Source organism: Grammomys surdaster, unplaced genomic scaffold (assembly GCF_004785775.1).
Source record: "Grammomys surdaster isolate TR1022 unplaced genomic scaffold, NIH_TR_1.0 125976, whole genome shotgun sequence".
Classification (NCBI taxonomy): Eukaryota; Metazoa; Chordata; class Mammalia; order Rodentia; family Muridae; genus Grammomys; species Grammomys surdaster.
In genome coordinates this window covers 1447399-1469065 of record NW_021620792.1, presented here as the reverse complement: position 1 = coordinate 1469065, position 21667 = coordinate 1447399, and the positions used below count along the sequence as shown (strand labels likewise).

Sequence of the window (21667 nt, the reverse complement as noted above, 5' to 3'; positions counted from 1 at the left end):
ATATGGTAATCAGTTAATTATAATAAAAATAATTAATACAATAATTCAATTAATAGAATAGCCAATTAATATGTATATCATGTATGTGAGTGTGAGCACACCGCAGCATGTGGATACAGCTCAGAGGACAGATTCTGGGAGTTCCAGTCATCTTCCAGGTTATAGAGGACCCCAGGCTGGCCAGAATGTGACTTTCAGTTCCTCCACTCCCACGCCCCCATCTCCCCGTAGGAATGCTGTGAACTTAGATACATTCCTCCACATCCGACTTTTTAAAATGTGTCTTCTAGGCTTCGCAGTCAGCTGCCAGGCTTGCTCTGCGAGTATACATTCTCCTCATGGCCCAAGAGATTTTACACAGCTTAGCCAAGGTACCAAGCAGTATTATACCAAGATACAAAACCAGGTCCTGTTATTTTTACTCTACATCGTATCTTTGTGCCTCAACATATCCCCTCCTTCCCTTATTTTATTTTGACATAGAATCTAGGGATAGACGGACTCATGCAAGCTCTACCACACACCCTCTTATTTTTAAAGAATTGTTCTCTGCATTAAAAAAATCTCCATGCACTTCTCCAGTCCAACCAGCAGATGGCAGCAAAGGAGCGGCTTAGCGAAGCCATGGACGCCTGGCTCACGCTAGCCGCAACTGCTCTTAGCTTTTTCCCAGAGGAAGAACCCAGAAGCAGCTCAGGTAGAGTGCAGTTGCTAGGTCCTGTTTTGACCTGCAGGCGATTGTGCCTGAAGAAATTGAGAAGCACCAGGAGGGTGTCGCTCCCACTCCAGGCAACTCCAAAGTGGTCTTGTTTAAGCAAAAACCCTGTGTCTTCAGCATCCAGAGAGGCAGACACCTACTCTTTATGACCTGCCATCAAGAAAATCCTGGGGGCAGGCTCCGAGTGGAATAGAGGTTGGTGTGGAATTTGTCTTGAGGGGCAGAAATGGGGGTGTCTGGTGGGCAGGCTGGAGTCTCTTGAGCAGGCAGCTTCCAATTTCATGGATGGTATTTTTGAAATAAATCTTGTGGCTGACCAGGACACAGCCCCGCTCACTGAGACTGAGCTTACTTGTGGGGTAGTGGAGAGGCCTCCCTCCCCAGTAACTGGAAGGAAATAAAGAAAAACGGACAAGGACGGTGTCCCTTTTATTTCTTGACCTACGGTGTCTAAGGAGTTTCTGTAGATGGACATGGATTTTTCAAGTAGGTTTGTTTGTTTTTTTAGATGAAAAATCAAAAAAGGCACAGTAGGAGAGAAAGGTAGAAAACAGGCTCAGTCCAGTCTCTGCCTTCCTAATTCGAGGTCCTCTATGTAGGCTGGGGGAGTGGAGGGGTAGAAGCCAATTACATATCACTGAAAGGGTTCCTGTGGTTTTGTTTTTTTGTTTTTTCTCATCTTTGGTCTAAATTTTGCACAGGTATCCCCCAGGCCCCAGAGTAACCGTCCTCTAACATCCGCATGAGGTATTTACCAAAAAAACCAACCCCGCCCCCTCTTGTGTATGTCTTAGTGAAGAAAGTTTGGGGTCCCAGAACTCTGAAGAGTCTAACACAAGAGCATTGAGATTCGGTGAAGGGAGGGGTCGACCCGGGATACAGGAGGAAAGGCTATCCCAAACAAGATACAAACAGAAAACTTGATGTCCTGGTTCGGGGTGGGGGGGAGCAGAAGAAACCTGGCTACACCCTAACTTTGACACTGTGGAAGGCACATATCCTTCCCCCACCCTACCCCTAGCTGGGACCCCAGAAATCTCCCCACTAGAAGGCCCCCCCCCACAGTTTCCTATACCCTCCACCCTGGCCTCTAGTGAGAAGTAATTTTGTTTTATGAAAAGTAGTTGCTTTTTATTGCCTGGGATAGCCTAGAGAGGGTGACCCTCCCAACAGGAAATTAACAGAGAACTCATTGGGGGTGATAATGGTTGCTCATAATCATTTGGCTGATAAGTTAATATAACTGATTAATCAACTAATTATACAGGGCCCAAACACACCTACTTCCTCAGCCTTCTATTCAAAATAAGCAGGCACTCCGGGTGGAGAGGGGGGGGGCTCTTAAGTTAAATTTAACCTAGGCAAGCCCCAGGATAAAGGCACCATCTTAAGTGTCTCCTCTCCAAATGTCCCCTAACCTCATTGGTTATTGTCTCCCGAGCATGAGTCAGCGGGTCCTTGGTTAGCTTCACACATCTCGGAGACAGCTTATGCACAGCTGTAAAATGTATTTTGTGTATAATTTCAGGGGCTCCTCAAAGGTGTAAGCTCTAGAGAATAGCCAGTGAGCTCAGTGCAGCTGGCCTTGGGGAGAACAGTCTGGGCAGGGATGGGGGGCGGGGGGGGGGCGAGTTGCTTTTCCTGTGTGGTGGCTCCTGAGTTGTTTGGACATGACACTGGCCTTCCAAACCTTCTCTCTGCCAGGTTGGAAGGACTGGGAGATAGCTAAAGCTATTGCCAGGGTGAAGAACGCCTCTTCCAGGCACAAAGAGATCAAAAAAAAAAAAAAAAATCATCCAAGATGCTGATGCTGAGATAAATGACAACCTACAAACCGGAAAGAAGGTCTCCCCAAGTGTCAGTTTGGTGTCCGTGGTGTCCTTGACACTTGGAGACTTTGGAGAGGATAGGAAAATGTTGGTGTGAAAGAGTACAAGTCCAGGGCTGGCTCTGGGGCCCTAGGGAGGACAAGCCACTGTTCTGGGGACCAGACAACTCGGCAATCCGGCAATCCGAAACCAGAGCCCAGGTCATTAGCAGGAAACCGAAGTGCTGGAGGATCGAATTTCTAAAAGTGCCAATGCTAGGCTGCCTGGGATCCTAGCACTGGTGAGGCTGGTGGCAGGGGCCTGTGGTAAAACAGATGGCACCTCAATCGGTACCCTGTTCCAAGGATTCTTTCCAGTCCCCCAGTTTTGTCTCCTTTTCCTGAGGCTTCTACCAAAGCTGGGAGACCCATAATAAAAAGTCTTCAGTTTGGGTCCTCAGCACCTTATGTTGGGGGTAGGCGGGGGGGGGGGGCTCAGACTGTGTTCCCCAGGCAAGCAATCTGTTTACAGGGTTAGCCAAACTGCGGCAGGACCAGGGTTTGGGAATGTGTGTGACCTATGGTTGCCCAGAGGCTGGTCCTCTCTGACCGTGATCTCTGGCTTCTCAGTAGAGCCCTGGTTTCCACTCCCTTTCCATCACTTGCAATTAAAGTCACATCGGTGCAAATAGAGGACCTGGAAAAAAAAAAAAAACCTGCATTTGCCAGAGGCTTCTAGAAACGGAACAGGAACAGAATGAACTCACAAAGTGTAAACACTGTCTTCCCAGAATCCCCACCTGCAGCGTGTGTCCAGCTCTAGGCCTTTGCTCCAGAGTAAAGAGAACAATTGTAGACTCTGGGGATTCCAAGGGGATCTGAGGCGGGGTGCCTGGGATGCCCAGCTTCTTCCCTGACCTGGCAGAAAAAGGAAGCCAGGAGGTTAACCCTGAGCCTGCTCGGTTAACCACTCTAGTGTTTGGTTTAGAACGAATTAATTCCTTCCACCTGGCGTTATAGGACTTCCCCCCCCCCCCAACGTCTTCACCTGGAGAGAAATAGGCTTTCCAAATCAAAGCCTTTGACACTGCACCAGGAATTCACACCAAAATTACAATGCTGCCCTCTGAAGAATGAAAGCGGCCAGTCCCAAGCATACCCACAATTTCTCTATATCCGGGACTGCAAGTAGGGACACCAGAGTTAGGAATAAAGATTGTGTTCCGGTTCCATCCACCTACCCGAGCTCAGGTTAACGACTTAATCCGTCTGCGCCTCGTATCGGGCTTTGTACCAGGAGGCCTGAAAATCGAACGCCCTTTACAGGGTTAATCGTGCGAGTGACTGAGGTCACTTCGTGGGTGCATTCCCCTAAAGTGCGCCGGGCCAGAGCGCGCGCACGTCCCCTTTGCAACGCCGTCCATTTCTATCGTGCTTATTCCGCGGGCTTTGAACGCCCACATCTGCAACATATATTTCTTGATTATACGCATCTTGATTATAAAACAACCGAGTGCGTTTTACATCCGGAACTGTCTTGCGAATGAAACTCCTAAATCCAAATTGGAAGGGACATCCCGCAGATGGAGCACACACAAGAACACGCAAACACACACATGGCTTTCTAACACCTGCGGCCTCTGGTCTCCGAGTACCAGCACCCCACCGCTCCTTGTAGGTACCGACTTCCATGGCCTCATCTAGACGATATTAGGCCACTCCTGGGGGCTGGGGGGGGGGACAGAAATACTCCCCCATAGCTATTTTCTTGGCTAGCTGCCAAGAGGCCAAATTTAGAAACCGGCGAGGCAGAAAGTGTGCTGACGGCAAGGTTACAAGCGTCCTCAAGGAGCCTGTCTGTTGGTTTAGGGGAAAGGTCAGATCTCTGGTTTTCCTCGAATGGAATTTTTTGAAAGGCCGTCTACCTACGTCGAAACTTTCACCCACGTATAGGTGGGCTCTTAGGACAGAGACAGACTCTGTGTGAGCCTACACACCGTACACCCCTCGCTAGTTACTTCACGACAACCTAGACCCGCGGGCAGAGGGACTGACTGCAGGGTCGCGACCCCTGCCTGTGCCCAAGCACGCCCTTCGGCCCCTGCAATTAGCGTCAGGAGGTCAGGAAGAACCCGGACGCCTCTACCCGCAGCTCTAAAGCCCAGCAAAGGTGACCTCAGCCCCTCCCGTCCAGTCTCAGACGCCAGCGCAGCCTGGAGCGGATCTTCCTCACGGGGCGGGCCGGTGGGCGGGCGCCGGAGGGTTCTGGCCACTACCCCGCATTCACTCCAGCCCTGCGGGTCCCAGCACTGCGGGGATGGGGGTCGCAAGCGGGCCTGGTGGTTCCAAGAACTCTGGCCTTCCTTTGTCCCTGTAGACGCGACCAGGAGAAAAAGAAGAAAAAAAAAACCAAACTTGGAGTTTATATAGTACAACAACAACAAATCGCGACAAAGCGAAGTTGGCCTGAGTCGGGTCTAGGTGGGCAGACTTTCCGGGGGGGTGTGTGCATCTCTTTTTATCTGCTACTCCTTCATCCAGGTTACCCCCTCTGTATCTCCACATTTTCACACAGAGAGAATAAGGAACTACACTCCCCTCCTTGACTTTCCAAAAATCCCTTGGAAGTCTCATCTGAGGCCCACTTAGGGATAGATGAAAGGCTTGGCCCTTCTTCTGATAGGAGTGAGATGGGGGTGGGGCGGGGTGGCTTTGGGGAGGATATGTCAGACTGGGGGGTGGTGCGACGAGAAAGGGGTGCAGAGGTGAAGACCCCACGTTCCAGAATCCCGACGGTGTCCAGCCAGCCGCAGTTAGGCAGGGCGCATTCGTGGGTCAGACAGACAGGTGGCACTCGAAGCCAGGGAGAAAAAAAGGAAGGGAAAAAAAAAAAAAAAAAAAAGACCCAGGCGCCGGCCCCGAGTGGCCTCGGCAGCCGCCGCCACCACCACCATAAAGCCCGCGGCGAGATTGCGACCGGCGCCAGGTGAGTAATAGGCACAGAAATCCAGAGAGATTGCGAGCGGGTCACCCCCGGTCCATCAGCGCTACAGGGTTACACATTAACAGCACTATATATAAATAAGATACAGCGGAGATTAAAAGGGAAGAGGAAAGAAAAGAAGGGAATCCTAGGAGGGGCCGGGGACAGGTTTGGGCACTGTACCCAAATTTGGGTGATGGAGGAGGAAACAGGGGAGAAAATCCGACTGAGAAAGCCAAGCAAGTTCGGTTTGATTTGGTTTGGTTTCTGCTTTCTCCGCAGTTGAAACCGAGCTATTTTCTCCCCAATTTGGGAGCTCGCGCAGCCGGAGGCCGTGAGCCAACTACCACCTTCCCAGGGCGGACTGTGAAGAGTTTTGGTGCCGGAGAGGAACCGGCCTCTCCTGTCCCCAAGTCCCCTTAAGCTCTCTCCAGTCCCCTCTGTCAGGCTATTTTCTTCTCCTCCCTAGATGGCTGGGGAGATGCAGTGGAGGTCCCCACGTGCCTGGGCTAGAAAAGGGGGCCTCGCCCACCCCTCCAAGGTCTAGAGCTGGATCCTCTTCCAAACCCAGGAGGGGAGGGGCCCCCTCATGACTCGCCATTCAAGAGGCCTGAAGGTGACAGGGACGTAGGGCCCGGCTGGCGGGCTCCTGGATGGGGGTTGGGGGCAAGTCAGCCGCCAGGCAGGCTCCGGCTGGGTCTTTTGAGTCAAGGCCCCCAGGGCAAGAAAGTCCTAAGGGCTAACTTGAGAGAACATTCCCTCACCAGCCCCCTCCAACATACACACACAGCCCTCCCCAGAGGATCTTGGAGGGTGGGGGAGACGGAAAGACTGAGAGAGAGGCTGCGCTGGTTTACATACATATATTATTGAAAGATCCAAAGAACTTCAAAAAGATAACTTGCCTAACTGACTCGGGACTGGTTAGGGGACGAGATAGCAGCTTCCCGGGTGCCTTTTGCCTTGGAGGTTCATGAGGACTCCCAAAGTACCTTGCCACTCACGGCCAAACTAAGCGTGTTCAGTGAGGAGCCCCTCCTTGGCCTTACCCCAGCCCTGAATGTCCATGGGTAGGGGAGTCTGCTTAGACTTTTCCTGTGCTAGATTTCGTGGGTATAGGGGACTTTATTTATTTTGTTTTGTGATCCATGTCAGAAAAAAAAAAAGGAAAAACGAATTAAAAGCGAAAACCCTTCCTAGCTCTTATTTCCGGTCGGATTCCTGGGGGGGGGGGGGGAAGCCGACTTTGAACACAGAGTAAAATCTTCTCCCATTAAAACTGAAGTAGATGAAGTTCCTCTTTACGAAACCTAATCAGGCCCTTTTCCTCTCCCGTTCTGCTCCCTAAATTAAAGGGAAAATATTTTCAAATCAACGTGGGCCCCCTTCGCCGGAGCAAGGGGCTTGTTTTCAGCCTTTTAACTTGAGTGACATCTCATTTTCGGTTGCTGGGAGGGGTGGGGGTGGTCTTAATTATTATTTAAAGAGAGGGAACGGGCAGAAAGATCATCCTCTTCTCTCTATCCAGCTCTGAAAGACAACGCTTGAAGAAATCATTAACACAACTTCAAAACTCATTTCAATAAAAATTTATTGAAATTTCAGTGATGTTTTTTTAAAGAGGGGGAGAATTACAGAAAACTCATCAAGGACTAAACACAAAATACGCCTTCTTGTTTTTGTTTTTTTTTGTTTTTTGTTTATTTTTTTATTTTTATTTAGTTTTTTGTTTTGTTTTGCCTTTCATGGTCGTTTGAACCCTCTCCGTACACCAATCCAAAACACCATCAAGATGAACACTGAAAACCTCACTTGCGTTAGAAGATGCCAGAGCCTATGAAAAAATTAGGAAAGTTATACACTGGCCTCTGAACGGCCACCCCCACAACAATCTCAACCTGTCCGGGGGTGTCAAGAGTTTAGGGAATTTCAAGTGGAGGCTGGAAGGGCCAATACCTCCCCAATTTTGGTGAAAATAGGAAAGAGTACTCCCGACCCCACCCCTTCCATCAGCTTTTGGACATTTTTTAAAAAAACAAAACAGCCAAAACTTTGCAGCCAGCTCTACTTGAAAGCGTGTAGATGTGATTATAGACGCCTATGCTTGTTGGTGTGGATTAGCCATCTCCTGACCCGGAAATAAAACCCAAAAGGCAAAACAAGAATAAAACCTGACAGACACGCTTCTATTTACATTCAGGTATGTACAATTCAATAAATTAAAAGTTTAACTTTCTGAGCAGTCATCTTCCACCTATTTACAAGAGATATCAAATAATTACATAAATACTTTGTCCAATAGTCGCGTTTCCTCTTTATTATTTCTTTTTAAAACCTTGTTATTGCATATACAGTTAAAAGAACTAATGGTCCAACAGGCACACGAAGCCCTCTACAGCGCTTAGATAAAATAAACTCGGTTGGTTTCACGCCCGCAGCACCCCCTTTTACCCCACTTCCTCCTGGTTGCCAGACTTGAGCAAGGTTGAGGAGAATGGGACTTCCGTTGTTTTTCCATAAAAGGCGTGGGGGGGGGGGCAAAAGCCAAAATAAAACCCAGAAAACTGTAACATGCAAAAAAAAAAAAAAAAAGCCAGCATCGGCTCTTAAAACATCACAATATTTTTTTTAAAAAGACACAGGATTCCTTTAATATAGACGGGGCAAGGACAAGCAAGGCCCCTCCTCTCCCTGCCCCAACGAAAGTACTCAGCAATTGGTGAGTTTCAGTCTTCGTAGACAGGTTCCACGGGACTTCTCCCCACCCCCACATTGGTTTTGTTTGTTAGGTTTTTTTTGGGGGGGGGATTTTTCCACTGGATACACGAAGGAGAAAAGATTCGGGTGAAGTCTCTCTCAAAGACCCGCGCTCCTGGCCGGCCTGGCTACCTTGTCCTTCATCCCCAACTTTCACACCAGCCTGCATAGAAGGCTATGCATAGAAGGCTAGACACAAAAAGCCTGTTTGTCCCCCTCACAGCCCCGCGTCTCAATGCAACAGCAGCCTGGTTAGCACAGCCCAAGATGGCCTGTGGTCTCTAGCACGCTCTGTGGAAGGATTGTTCTGCTCCTTCCCAGACAAAACTGAAAGGGATGGGGGTCACCCCATGTGGAAGGCCCGTGGTTTATCTTACATCTAACAAAGTGCACTGGCAGATTTGACCAAACTGGAATGGAGAGACCTTGGGGGGTGGGGGGCGGTTTTTTTTTTTTTTTTTTTTAAGGAGACCCGCTGCAGGACCTGTCTGGCTTGGCTTCCAAGCCACTGACCAGCCGCTGGATGCTTTGCAGTTCGCTGGTAGCCGCCTCTTTCTCGGAGCAGAGTTTGGGTGACAAGGACACTGAGCCAGAGGACAGCGTGGACGAGCGGCTGTTCAGTTCCGACCCGGAGTCCACAGCCACCGAGGCTGGGCTGGCTGCCAGGGCCGCCGCTTTGCCGTCTAGTGGCCCCGCGGCGGAAGCCATGGATGGTAATGCCAGCAAGCTGCTGCTATCGGGCACCGGAACAGGGATGGAATACGGGCTGTAACGCAGCCTGGGGCGCATGCTGTTCAAATTGAGGAACGGGTGGCGGTGCACGGAGCTGGAGGCGGCGGCGGAGGAGGCCGCAGCAGCGGCAGCCATGTATGTGTATGGGTAAGGAAATAGGCTCCCGAAAGGCGACATGGCCAAGCCCTGGGGAAGAAAGAGAAGAAACATAGGGAGTCAGAGAGTGAGAACCCTTCCCCTCCACCTCCTGCTATCTGGGGGCAAACCACCTGTTTTGGAGGAGTTGAGGGACACTACTTTTCCCTAGGTTGCATGCTAAACTAAGGGGTTAACAGACTGCAGGGTTCGTGGCTATTAAATCTTCCACAGTATGTCATCCATGGTGCCTGACCCTCGGGGCTATTAACAAGTTCCCAGGAGGGCAGGGCGAGCAGCTGCACCTGTTGAGTGGCCTCAAAGAGGGCTTCCACCAAAGAGGCTAGAGTTAAACTCTGGTGCACACAGTATCAGAATATCGTCCATTCTCTCCTCTAGATCCCAAATAAGAAAAAAAAATAAGAATGATGTGAAATTAAGTGGGTAGGGGAGTAAAAAGGTGTTCATTAAGCTGGCAAGCGTCCAGTCTCGAAGGCTAGTAGTAGTTTCCAGGCGGGAAACTGAGGCACATCAGGGGGTGGGGCAGGAAGGCATACGGAAGCAGAATTTGAATGCAAGAACCAGGGTGTGTCCTCTACCTGGAGATGCCACTAGACTAGTCTGTTCTGGCTGTCTCTTCTCCACCTGTCACCAGCCTGTCTGCTGGGGGTGGGGCGGGGCAGTACAGTGAGGTAGGGTTGGTGGTAAGCTAGAGGCTAGCCCTTTTCTCAGCTCCGTCCTCCCCCCCTCACCCCCATGAGGAGGACCATGTGCCTTTTGGCTCAGGCGAGGGAGGCGAAAATGCTCAGACAAAACAAAAGGTCGGAGTAGGCCAGGGGGAAAAAAAAAACCAGAGAGGCTTCCCACTGGGTTCAGAGTCTTCTCCGGAGCCCTTTTCGTGCAGGCACAGCTGTTTGAGCCACACACACAGAGGCTTGCCAGCCCCTCCCGTCTTTGACATTTCCCACGTGTGTGCAACCCATTAACCCTTTGGAGATAGGCTGGGCCGTCTGGGAGTGGGGTGGAGGAGAAAGGCTTTGAACTAGGGGAGAAGACTTGCTCACGCCAGACCAAATTCTCACCCAGGGAATCAGTGACGTCCCCTCCCCACACCTCAGGCCTCTCCTGGGGGAGTAGTGGCTACCAGCCTCCAGAGAAACAAGTTGGCTGGAAGAAGAAACCAAAAGAGGTCCCAGAGAGTCAGACAAGGCTCCGATCCACACAAGGGACCAGCTGTGTGACCTGGGCCAAGAGATTCAACCTCTCTGGGCCAGAGATGATATAATCAAATGAGCCAAGCTTGTCAAGGAGCTGATGGTGGAGCTAAGCCATTCACAGTCTAATTTACAGGAAGCAATTTAAGAAGGACCTGGGGATGGGGTGGGGGTGTCAATAAATATCCTAATAGTTACTAGCGCGCGGATTACTAGCTAACACGCTTAGTCAAAGGGACTGGGACTAAGGCTGGCTTGAACCGGCGATGGGCGGGCAGGCAGGAGCAATACCTGGGAGGCCAGAACGTGCTGTTGGAGGTGGAAGGGCAGGGTGGCAGCCGACGCCCCGGACAGTCCCTGCGCTGCGGCAGCGGAGGCCATGGCTGTGGAATCCAGGCCTGAGACGCCGGTGGATGCCCCGGATACTGTGGCCAGCAGGGGCCCCATGCCTGCAGCCATGCTGGAGAAGGCGCCGCCCATAGCAAACTGGCTGGGGTGCAGGAAGAGAGGGTGCCCGTTGAAGAACTGCTGGCCGGCTAGGCCTGGGGCGAAACCCAAGCCCGGGAGAGGCCCCTGGGTCAGGTGCGCGGTGGCGTCTGTCTGCACCGACAGTGGAGCAAAGGCGTCCTTGGCAGGCATCGCGCGCGCCTCATCCACCTTGGTGGCGACTGGACCCTCGCGCCCGGGACTCCTGCGCTCATCCGCTCCCGGAACGCGCGTGCTAGACGAGATGGTGGCCGGGCTGTGGCGCGAGTCTGGCGATGCCTTGTCCAGACGCGCGGTGTCGCGGGCCCGGCTGGGTTCCGCTGGGAACAGCTGCGCCCTGGTGGTCGGGCTGCCCTTATCTCGGCCTGGCTCCTCGGCCGTGGTGGTGGAAATCTTGGCAGCGTCGCAGGCCTCCGGGCCGTGCTCCTCCTTGCTTTCAGCCTCGGCGTCACTCTCGGCTTCGCTGGGACACAGATCTTGGGGAGGAGAAGGAAAGGCCAGGGGAACCTAGGATCAATCTCGTTTCCTAGTTTAAACCCCATCTCCCAGCCGGTCGCGGCAGAGCAATGCTTGGCATGCCAACACTGGGGAGTCTGAGACAGGGGGACAGCCTGGACTACAGAATGAAAGTATCTCAGGAACAAGACTCCTCATTGGGCAGTTCATTGGCTGTGTAATCCCACCTGCACCACTCCCAGCCTTCATTTTCCCGGTCTGTAAAATGGGATGAAGATAATATAACACCTTTACACTTTCAGAAGAATCACAACTGTTCAACCCTTCTCTAGCCAGGCCCCCCCATTGGCAGCTTTTCTTATTGTAATGATTCTACTCTAAACCAAAACAAAACCAGAAAGACCAGCGGCGAGTGAGCCAAAACTTTCCTTGCATCTTTCTATTGGATTGCAAATTCGCTTTTTTAAAAGGATGTAAACCCGTGACCGCTGGAGTACATTCCGGTTACTTTCAAAGTCTTTGGCTCGAGGAGTGACAGAGGTCAGGAGCTTCCAACAAATTTGTGAATAATTTGGAAAGGATTTGTTTGGAATGAGGTCTGAATGGGCACAGGCAGAAACTAATGCCCTCCCCAGGAGCCTTCTACGTGTGCCTCGGTTCCTACAAAGATGACTGGTGGGATAATGAGATCTTTTTTTATTTTTTGCAGCCCTCTTCCACCACACCCTCCTCTGTGGGTGTCCTCCCAGACAGGGGGTAAGAAAAATTGAACCTTACATTATGTTAAAAGCTTAAATGGAGTGAAGACATAAAAAAAAAACCAACAACTTTCCCTTTTATTTCACTTAAAAAACAGGTTTCTTCCCGTTGAGAGCTGTCTTTCTAAATAAATGCCACTTGCTCTTTAAACAGAGTCAAACCACTTTTTTTATTCCTACCCCACCTCTCCAAAGCTTCACCTCCTCCCCCAGGGGCTGTGACTTTTCTTCTATCACCTTCCCTGGTACCAGGTGGCTGAGGACACAGGCCTCCTACAAACAGACCCTGCACAACACGTGCTCACCCAGAATTCAGCTGGATACTGGTGACTGGAAAGACAACAGAAGGGAGCAGAGATGGTTGGACGGACAGAAGGACAGAGAGGTGCTTCAGGTGATTTGTAAACCTGCCTTGCCAGGAGGACACACACCCCCCCCCACACACACATACACATACACACACACCCACACCCACACACAGCAGACAAACAGGATTGTGGGAGAGGGTGTTCCGAGGTCTCCTATGCTACCCCTACTTCAAATGACTCGTCTGCAAATTCTAGAAAGGCCTACAATCTAGTGAGCCTGCAGCTTCAGGCCCTTCCCTAACTCCTAAGGCCTCAGGGCCAAGAAGCCCTGGGGTCTGTCTGGTCATGGCCAAGGAGGCCAGGCTTACCTTTGAGGTTAGATGTCCCCACGGTGGACACAGCAGGAGAGGAGGCCTGAGCAAAGCAGTTGAAGGCTGCCTGCTCGCTGGAGGATTCATCAGAAGTCCCAGCCTCTTTCTTATGCCTCTCATCAAACACCCTCATGGACTGCAGGGTAAGCTGCTTTCTGTAACAAGGGAACCACACCCATCATTAGAGAACGCACCTCTGTGTCTCTGTTTTCTTCCCCCCACTTTCCTGAGTGGCACACACACCTCACCCCACCACCCAAAAGGTACCCTGTGACATGTTCTGACCCCAGGGTGGCCACAGAACACAGACCCCAGCATTGTTCTTGCCTATTTAACTGGGACGACTATGCATTAGGACAAAACTTGGCCTGGAACATTTGTTTAAAACCTCAAGACAGAGGTTAAAGTCGGCTGGGGACAGTCACATACTGGCCTTACAGCAGGAAGGGTGCTGTGGATACCTAGCCCATGAAACTCCCGCACTGGTGTTAAGATTCGAAGGAAACATTCAGTGCATGATGCATCCAACTGCAATCAGTCCACCAACACGTTAAGAGAAGCTTACGTTTGTTTTGATGTTAGAAATTATTTTTGTTTTCAAGATAGTGTTTCTCAGTGTTAGCTCAGTCTGGAGATCAACCAGGCTGGCCTTATAAACTCACAGAGATCCACCTACCTCTGCTGGGATTTAAAGCGTACGCTACCAGGCCTGGCTTAGAAATTAATTTTTACTACCCAGACCCAAGGGAATAAAGTTTAAAAGTTGGTACATAATTTTCTGCTTTGTAGGAAAAAAAAATCTTTGAAAAGGGTGCATGGGTGTTGTCTATATAGTGTCCAGCTGTTTACTTAAAGCAAAAACAAACAAACAAAAAAAAAAACAAAAAACAAAAAAACTGGTGCAGAGAGACCCATGAAGGAGAAGGGGGAGGTGTCCTGGATGCCTCAAGGGGCCTTAACTCCAGGCTGGTGTAATCTGGGACTTAAGGTTGGCAAAGACTCTTGAGGAATTTGTGAATAGCTTAGTCCCTTCTTGGGTCTTGCTCGGGAAGAATGCCAAACTAATGATTAATAGGAATCCCTATAATCTGTTACCTCCGAGACCCTTTTCTGGTCAGAACTGCAGTGTAGCCTCAGTTCCCTTGAAGGTAGCAAGAAGCATAGAGCATTCTCTACCTAGGACACTATGGAGCTGACACCTTCCCATTCCTCTCAACCCAAGTTACCTTGCACCTCCACTTCTTTATAAGACTTCCAAGTCTGAGCCCAGGAAAACAATTTCCCTCAATTATCCCCTAAACTAAAAGCCACTGCTTACCTTTTCTCTCTCCTGCCATTGCCGGTGTCCCGAAAACCCTTCGCAAAAGGATTGTTGTCTATTTTTAACTGAGTTATCTAGAGGAGAGACACACACACACACACATGCAAGACAGACGTTAGCTTCGCCTTCTAGAATGTTCTACATGTGCCCCCTCACCCCCAACTCCTCAGGTCTTCCCCTATAAATGCCAGTGCCCTTAGGGGCCCCAGGGAGGCTCTGTGTAAAAGGGAGGAGGAGGATAGTGGCAGGAATCAAGGAGGGAGGGGCTGAAGTTTCAAGAGAGATCGTAGCAACCTATACATGTCCTGGGAGCCAAGAAAGTTATCCGTACTGAAGTTATCCGTAGAAATACCTTCCCTTGGACAGTTTAGATTTAGAAATGAGCCTAGCTCCAAAACAGCCAAGAAGCATAGCCTGTAGATCCCAGTTAGTAAGCTTCTGGTTTTTTAAAATGCATCTTAATTATGTAAAGTGTGTTAAAAATGCCACTTCCTGCTGTTTCCCACCTCCCATCACACACATGTACACACACACACACACACAGACACACACACACACACACACTGACCCTATATACCAAAACCTTTTCTGTGAATCTAATTAATTATGGGGTTGCATTGCCTTGCACTAGAGTGACCACCAGCCTCCCCACCCCCACCCCCCCAAGAGGCAAGAACGGGGTTGAGAGAATTATCATACTGAAGATTTTACAGGTTTAAAAAAAGGAATGGCCACTGGTAATATTTGCTTCATTTATGTTAAGGTTCTTGTTTGCTTTTGCTTTTTGTTTTTATACCACCCCCACCGTTAGGTAGAAAGACCCTGGACTCTGATTTTTTTTTTTAAAGTCATTAAAGTAACAACCTAATTGATATAACATTCACAGGACTCCGGGTCTAGAGGAGCCTGCGTTTTGCAGATTGTTATCTTTAAAAAACCTCCTCTGTTGGTAGAAAAACCGTACATCCCATTACTAGGAGGTGGGAGCCTGTGCATTGGTTTTGGGTTCTGTTCTTTAATGGAGGCCAGACAGTAGGTTTTTGCAAGAGTCAAGCAGAAGAGCAGGTGATGACTTATCATTCAGCCTAGGAAAATGTTAAGGAACAGTGTCCAGGAGCCAGGGACAGTGGCTACAGAGTTCAAAGTACAAGGTGTTGCCAGGTAAAGTGGACTTTCCCTGAGGTCCAGGGCTCAAGTCAAGTTGACAGGGGTCTGGTCCTCAACCCCTCCCCACCTAGCCACAACTGCCAAGCTCCGTGCTAGTGAGTCACCAAGGAACACTCTTCTTTGGGGCCTCTGTGTTCAGTTTTCCTGACCTTCAGGCCAGGAGAACTGCAGATTCCAGGTGTGGCCTCATCTGGGAGCCCTTCTTAATCCTTAGCTCCAGGTGCGAGGGAAGAAAACTTTAAGATGATCTGGTAACTATTTGTCTACCTTAAAGTGGGAAGCCTCAGAGAGCTCAATTAACATAACCCTGTATCAGGGCGCCTGTACACACACACACACACACACACACACACACACACACCACTGCCGCCACACTAGCATAAAAAGTAATAAAAACAAATCATCCATTCAGGGTCTCTGGCTGTGAGAGGAGAGACCATCTCTACTCTTTGGGTCCAGATTCCAGATGCTTTTCACCTGAATCTGCTAGCTGGTTCCTTTCAGTACTTTTTTTTTTTTTTTTTTTTTGATTCTTCCTCCTGAAAAGGATGAACTAGGAAACACCAGGAAGACAAGCCCCAGGGGCCAGGCTGGGATTGGAACAACAATTTATAACACAACAAGCATCAGATTCCCAGCTCGGAGTTCTGTACCTCCCCTTTGAAAGGAATCAGGCCTCCTCTCTCCCCAGAACGTAGTCACCCAAGAAAATTCCAGACTCTCTGCCCAAGGCCCTGGTTAACTTTCTCAGCCCTGATATCCAGCAAGCTTAGAGGCGGCAGCTGAGAGGAAAAGCCTTGTGGGTTGGTTACCTTGTCATTCTGATAGGCAGTCACTGCAATGAATTCTGTTTCCGGGAACAGGTACGTTCGAAAAGTACTGTAGGGCAGTTTCAGAATATCGTTGGCTCTGACGATGTGGAACCGCGGCTGGTACTTATGCATAGAGTTGAGTATAGTCTGTAGAAGCAGGGAAGGGGACAAGCACATTAAAAAAGAAGGGAAAGACCTCACAGGACAAATGACACACATCCTCAATTCCCCTGCCAAAGCTGAGATCGTCCCCACTGCTGGGACCAGAGCCCATCTCCTTGGGTATGTTTCACTCCACAGATATTATCTTCTGGAGACTCCAAAATTGTTCCTCGGCCGAATTCGTACCCCCCCAAACCCCACCCTCACCATCTACATGTTCATTAGTACCTTGAACCCTAGCCTACCTGGGTCCCAAAACTATAATTCCCCTGCCACGGTGCGTGATCGCTTGGGAAGGCCAAAGTCTTAAAAGATAAAGAAAAACATGCATTTTAATTTACAAAATGATTCAGTAGTTTAAGCGCCCACTAATTGACAAGCCCAATCCACTTAAGGCCTTGAAAGGCTGAGCTCTAGAGAGGAATATTTATGCCCTAATCAAATCAAGGGTTTCAAATGCAATCCCTGTCCGCTTTAGATATTTCCGAGCCGTTCAAGTCTTCCTGGGCCTAATCTTTCTGCTTATTCTTCGCTTATCACTGTTTATTCTATTGAAATGTTGGGGAGGGGCAGTGAGGACAGGCAAACGTCCCCTGGCCTGACATACACAGGCAACCCAAGTCTTTCCCTAAGTCCCTAGGCACACTGGAATACTCCCCGGACTCCTCAGACAGCTCCCCAATACACACGCACCATTTAGATTCTGTTTAATGCCAGAGGTCTAAGCCTGTTCCCTATTCCGCCTGACTTTCACCCAGGCCCAAATCGCTTTTAGCAAAAGAAAATACGCTTTCAAAAATGTATTCAGAGCCTCGAAACAACGTGGTCAAGGCTTCGAACATTCAACTCTCCCAAGAAATGGCATGGCTGGTTTCAAAGAAATAAAATAATGAATGTTTCTAAGCAAAACAAGCCCTGTCCACGTACAAAAAACTTTACAAATCGATTCATAACTTTTTATTCTTAGTATTTACTCTACACCTTCAGGTCCGGCACCATCAGGACCTTTGATTGCTATTCCGGTAAATTCTTCCAGAATGTCAGGCTTTTCCATTATCCAGGGAGCAACATCCCCCCCACCCCCCCACCCCCGCAATCCACTCTGCAACAAGGTTGCAAATTTAACAAAGTTCGCTATGTGTAGCAACCAGTAGGCAGAGATGAGTCTGGGCCCAAATTCTGAGTTTAGCAGGAAGGCAGACCTCCCGGAGAGTCTTACTGATAGTCAATGAAACTTACAAATCCGTGTTTATCCGAGATGTTGTTGGTGAGTTTCAGTTTGTGGAAAGTGACGACTTTGGACATCCACTGCTCCCCCGTAGCGGGGCTGTCCGGGTGTATGTACATTCTCTTTGGCATTTCGGGGTCTGCCTTACCGGCCACCATCCACCGAGAATTGTGAAATTTATATCGACAGTCATCAGCAGCTATAATATCCATCAATAAAATATACTTGGCCTTTTTATCCAGCCCAGAGCACCTCACTTTAAATGGAGGGAACATTCGCCTATAAGGGCACAGAAAGGGGAAATACACAAAAAATAAGACTCAGGACCTCGGACTTGGCTTCCAAGTTGCTTGATACCTTCTAAAAGCTTAACGCTTTTTCCTGGGACCAGGGAGTCCCGTAAGGCAACTGCCAGAGAGAAATTGTTTACTTCCACGCTAACATTGAAACTGCTCGACATCTCATTTTTTTTTCTATCCCAAGCCTCAAATCAAATTAATTACAGCAACCTCTTCTAAGAGGATCTGCTATTTCTTTAAAAACCATGTTTGTCTATGTGGCTGTTAAGATTGTCCTCTTTATAGATCTTTATAAATGGATGGATTTTTGCTTAAGTGTTTTTTTTTTCTTCTTCTTCTTTCCTGAATGTATTCAGTTCGAAACAACTAGAGGCAGGGTTCTAAAGAACGGTGGTTGGTAAAGGTTCGGATTTTTCCACCGGCTGGCTGATGAGAAAACATTAAAACTTATCGAGGAAATAAATACCCACTTACGGAATGAGGCTGGCGAAGTGTGTGCCTGTTACAGTGAGTTCTCAGAGAGGAGGCTGGAGACAGGCTAGCGTCCGGGCCTGGTAACCCATCCGTGATTTAAGCTATAAACCACATTCCTGTACTCCGTAGGCCACTGCAAGACTCTGCTGTTTAACTTCACACAAGTGCTGGCTTTCTGTACTTTTGACTTAAAAGGAAGTGCCCGGTTATGAAAACCGACTAAATGTCTTGTGGCTTGGAAAATAACCCTATGCCAAACTTTGGCCTCAAGTAGTTTGGAAGGAGACTGAAAATGGGGTTTTATTTTTGTGCCCTTTCAACTGGTATCTTGATAAACCTCAATGTTACCTACTTATTTTTTTCTTTCTTTCTTAAATCTGTGGTTGTAAATGTTAGTCCTGGGGTCCTTAACAAGTTTGTTTCGGTCAGGCAAGGACACTAAATGTTACGTAAAGCATTAATTAATATAATATTCAAACACAAAGGCAGGGTGCATATTCCTCATAGGTTCTTTGGGTCTACACACATAACCTTAATTGTAAAAATTGCCTGTTCTGTTTTCCCTGGGCTTACAGACGGCAACGGGAAAGAAACCCAAATGTCTTTCCCTCTTCCACTGATTTTTCTGTCTCACACCCATCAGGCTTAGGCCCCTTCTGCCCCAGAGACAAAGCTGAAGAGTAGAAAGGACCTGAGGAATCCTCACAGGTCTCCCACTACAGTCTAAGAGGGGCTGTAAGGTCTGTCCTGGGAAATAAAATCGAACAGACAAAATTAAACAGAAATAATGACATTTCAGAACGGCTTTACAAACGGGCTTCCTGCAACAAGGTGCTTTTCTCAAATACTGCAGAAGCAAGGCCGCGTCTCCTTCAATGAAAAACACGCTGTATTCTGTAGGAAATCCCGAATACGGGTCCCTAAGAACCTTGCAGAGGCCCCGGGTAGGCTTTGACTTCCTGACCCTCAACGCAGGGCCCTGGAGTCTCCACATATTTGGGGGGACAGGAAGTTTTCGTTTCAAACGTTAACAGCCAGCCAGAATCTACTGTTTTAGGAGACAGACAAAAGAGATATGAAAAACTTCAGATGGCTTTGGGGGAGGGGTCCCCACTGATTACTTACCTTCCTGACTTCGTAATGACCATCTCTGTACCCCTCTTGTGAAACTGGTCCCAAAGTTCCTTGGCCTCCAGGTGCACCTTGGGGTCGTCTTCTACGTCTTCTTCGGGTTCCATGGTCTTCAGAGGCCTCAGATGTGCCTGGGGTCCCAGGGATGAGAAAGGGATGCCAGTCTCAGCAGCCCCCACTAACTGATCCATGATGGGTTTAGCCAGGGCACCGGGCAGCGAGAGCGCCGCGGCGCCGTTGGGAGGCAGCGTTAGCGCGGGGAAGAAAGGCGGCTGGTGGCCCAGCACCGCGCTCATGGCGAAGTCCGGCGCCCGGTGAGGTAGGAACGGATGATAGGCCATGCTTGTCCCAGGGATAACCGGATCTCTCATGGAGAGACTCATCCACTCCAGACAGGGAACCAGTCCGCAGCTGCTTGCTGGCTTGGCTTCGCTTTTGTTGTTGCTTTTCAAAAATAATAATTGAAAAAAAAATTCAACAGCGACACATAGTTGTGTTTAAAATAAAAAAGAGGGACAAATTACAAATAAAGCGTCTGAAGGGGAGGGGAAAGTGTCTTTAAGGGGAAGAGAATGCCGTTTTTAAAGAGGACAAGGCGACAGATCGGGAGACATAGCCGCTGCCGGGGGCTGTACTGCTGCGTGGAGTGTGTTGGAAAAGCCGCTCCTGCAAGTCGGTTTCAGTAGGGCAAGCAGCAAGCAGGGGCTCGACTGGCGCCCGAGCCCTGTGGCTTAGCTGGAAATAGACACAGCAGCCTTTTCCCGGGGTGGCTCCCCGGCTCCCACGCTCTTTGTTGCCAAAGCGCAAGGTTCTCGAGACTTTTTTTTTTAACCTTTTTTTCGACTCCTTCCCCCGCCCCCTAGCTCTTCTCTGGCTTTCTCGCAGGAGGCGTCTTAGTTGAGCTAGACTCTTGCTTTCACAGGCAGCGAGATCAAGAGGGGGAGGAAAAGTCTCTCCTTAAAAAAAAAAAAAAGCGATTTAAGCCCCTTTCCAGCGGCGTTTTCAAAACACGAACTGCGAAGCTGGCTTCGGTTCGCGATCCTCCTCTCTGGTTCCGGGCTGCGTGCAGTGTCTGGGTGGCGATCGAATGGTGCCTGCGATCTTCTGCCTCGGAGACTCGGCTGTCTTCCTTGTGCTAAAAAACCGTGAGCGAAATCGCTTTCCTAAAAATAATAAATTAAAAAAAAATCAGCGTCCGGGCACGCAGGGCGAGGGAGAATCAAGAAGACGGGTGCAAAAAAAAAAAAAATAGGAAAGAAGGAAGATAGAGGAGTGATTGGGAGCTGGAGTAGGCGAGTAGAGGGAGGGAGAGAGAGAGAGAGAGAAAGAGAGCGTGCGAGCACCTCGCCACCCTCCTCCGCCTCTAGAATTCCCCGGGCGTCTGCTCGGCGGCTCTGGACGGTCGAGCTGCGCTGTGGGCTGCGGGAGCCCGAGGCTTGTTGATTGGCTCTTTGACGCTTTCGGACCAATTGTGTGGCTGCATAGGCGTGGTTTTCACAGGTCGAGTGCTGGGGGAATAGAGCCGAGTTATAAAAAGAAGGTGTCGGAAACTGGAACGTCGCTGCGCCGCGCGGTACTACGGCCTGTCCTGCGTTTATGTCAACATGATCAGAGGGGAGGGCGGGGAGCCACCAGGGCGCCGCGCGCTCACCAAAGTCGCCTCTAGGTGGCTGATCCAGAGTTCGCAACAGCCTGAGAGCTCGCCCCGGCTCCTCAGCTCAGCCCACGTTTGAAAGGCCTCAGCCATCCAAGCCCCGAGATCCGGGGAGGAGGCTGGGCCAGGGAGGAAGGGGGAGGGAGCGAGGGCGGGAGCCAGGCAGCTTGCCCGGCTTCCGAGGCGCCGGGCAGGGGCGCTCGCCTCTCGCGCGCTCCGAGCGCTACAGCTCAAGGCTGCGGCTGCTTCTCTTGTGCAGATCTGAAAGCTTCTTCCCTTTCCCGGGCCCCGGGCTAGCCGAGCTGCCCGCCGAGCCTTCCTTTCGGCCAGTGAGCCTTAACAAAAGCTCCAGGCTCGCCCAGCTCTGGAGCCCCACGTGGAGCCGCCCAGCTACCTCTGAGTCAAGTCCTCTAACTCGTGCGCCCGGGTGCTTCGGATTCCCGAGCCACTAGCGCAAGGGAATCCCACAAATCTTTCTCCCCGGCTGCGTGCTCCCCACCCGCAGCCACGTGCAGAGACCCAAATGCCCCCTGGGTTTTTGTGCCCGAACGCGCGCCGACACATTGAAACCGAGCCCCACGCGGAAAAATACACGCAAATACGTACAAGGCCTGTGCGCCCGGCCCAGTCTACGCTCGCTCGGCCTTATGGACTCCCTTCCTTCCTTCCTTCCTTCCTTCCTTCCTTCCTTCCT

At 50.0% G+C, this 21667-nt stretch overlaps 1 protein-coding gene across 2 annotated transcripts; it reads right to left on the bottom strand.

Annotated features, from left to right (window-relative positions):
• Positions 1-7082: 7082 nt before the first annotated feature.
• Tbx3 (T-box 3) lies at positions 7083-20853 on the bottom strand. 2 transcript variants are annotated; one of them, XM_028753926.1, is made up of 9 exons: positions 20663-20726; positions 19314-20482; positions 17427-17694; positions 16433-16492; positions 16026-16172; positions 14044-14120; positions 12723-12880; positions 10638-11308; positions 7083-9183 (listed from the first exon to the last, which is right to left on the bottom strand). In XM_028753926.1, the coding sequence occupies exons 2-9, from the start codon at positions 19700-19702 to the stop codon at positions 8728-8730; spliced, it is 2226 nt and encodes a 741-aa protein (XP_028609759.1). In that variant the 5' UTR covers positions 19703-20482; positions 20663-20726; the 3' UTR covers positions 7083-8727. The 2 variants fall into 2 exon arrangements, with proteins under 2 accessions (XP_028609759.1, XP_028609760.1); XM_028753927.1 differs by lacking the exon at positions 16433-16492 and having other exon boundaries at positions 20663-20853.
• Between the last annotated feature and the right edge of the window lie 814 nt (positions 20854-21667).

Excerpts from the sequence above, each read along its gene's own strand:
- Tbx3 (XM_028753926.1), bottom strand. The coding sequence starts at position 19,702 with ATGAGTCTCTCCATGAGAGATCCGGTTATCCCTGGGACAAGCATGGCC. Across the intron at positions 16,493-17,426 it reads TCTCGGATAAACACGGATTT|ACTTTGGCCTTCCCAAGCGA; the intron begins GTAAGTTTCATT and ends TTATCTTTTAAG. Across the intron at positions 9,184-10,637 it reads AGCACGTTCTGGCCTCCCAG|GGCTTGGCCATGTCGCCTTT; the intron begins GTATTGCTCCTG and ends TTTCTTCCCCAG.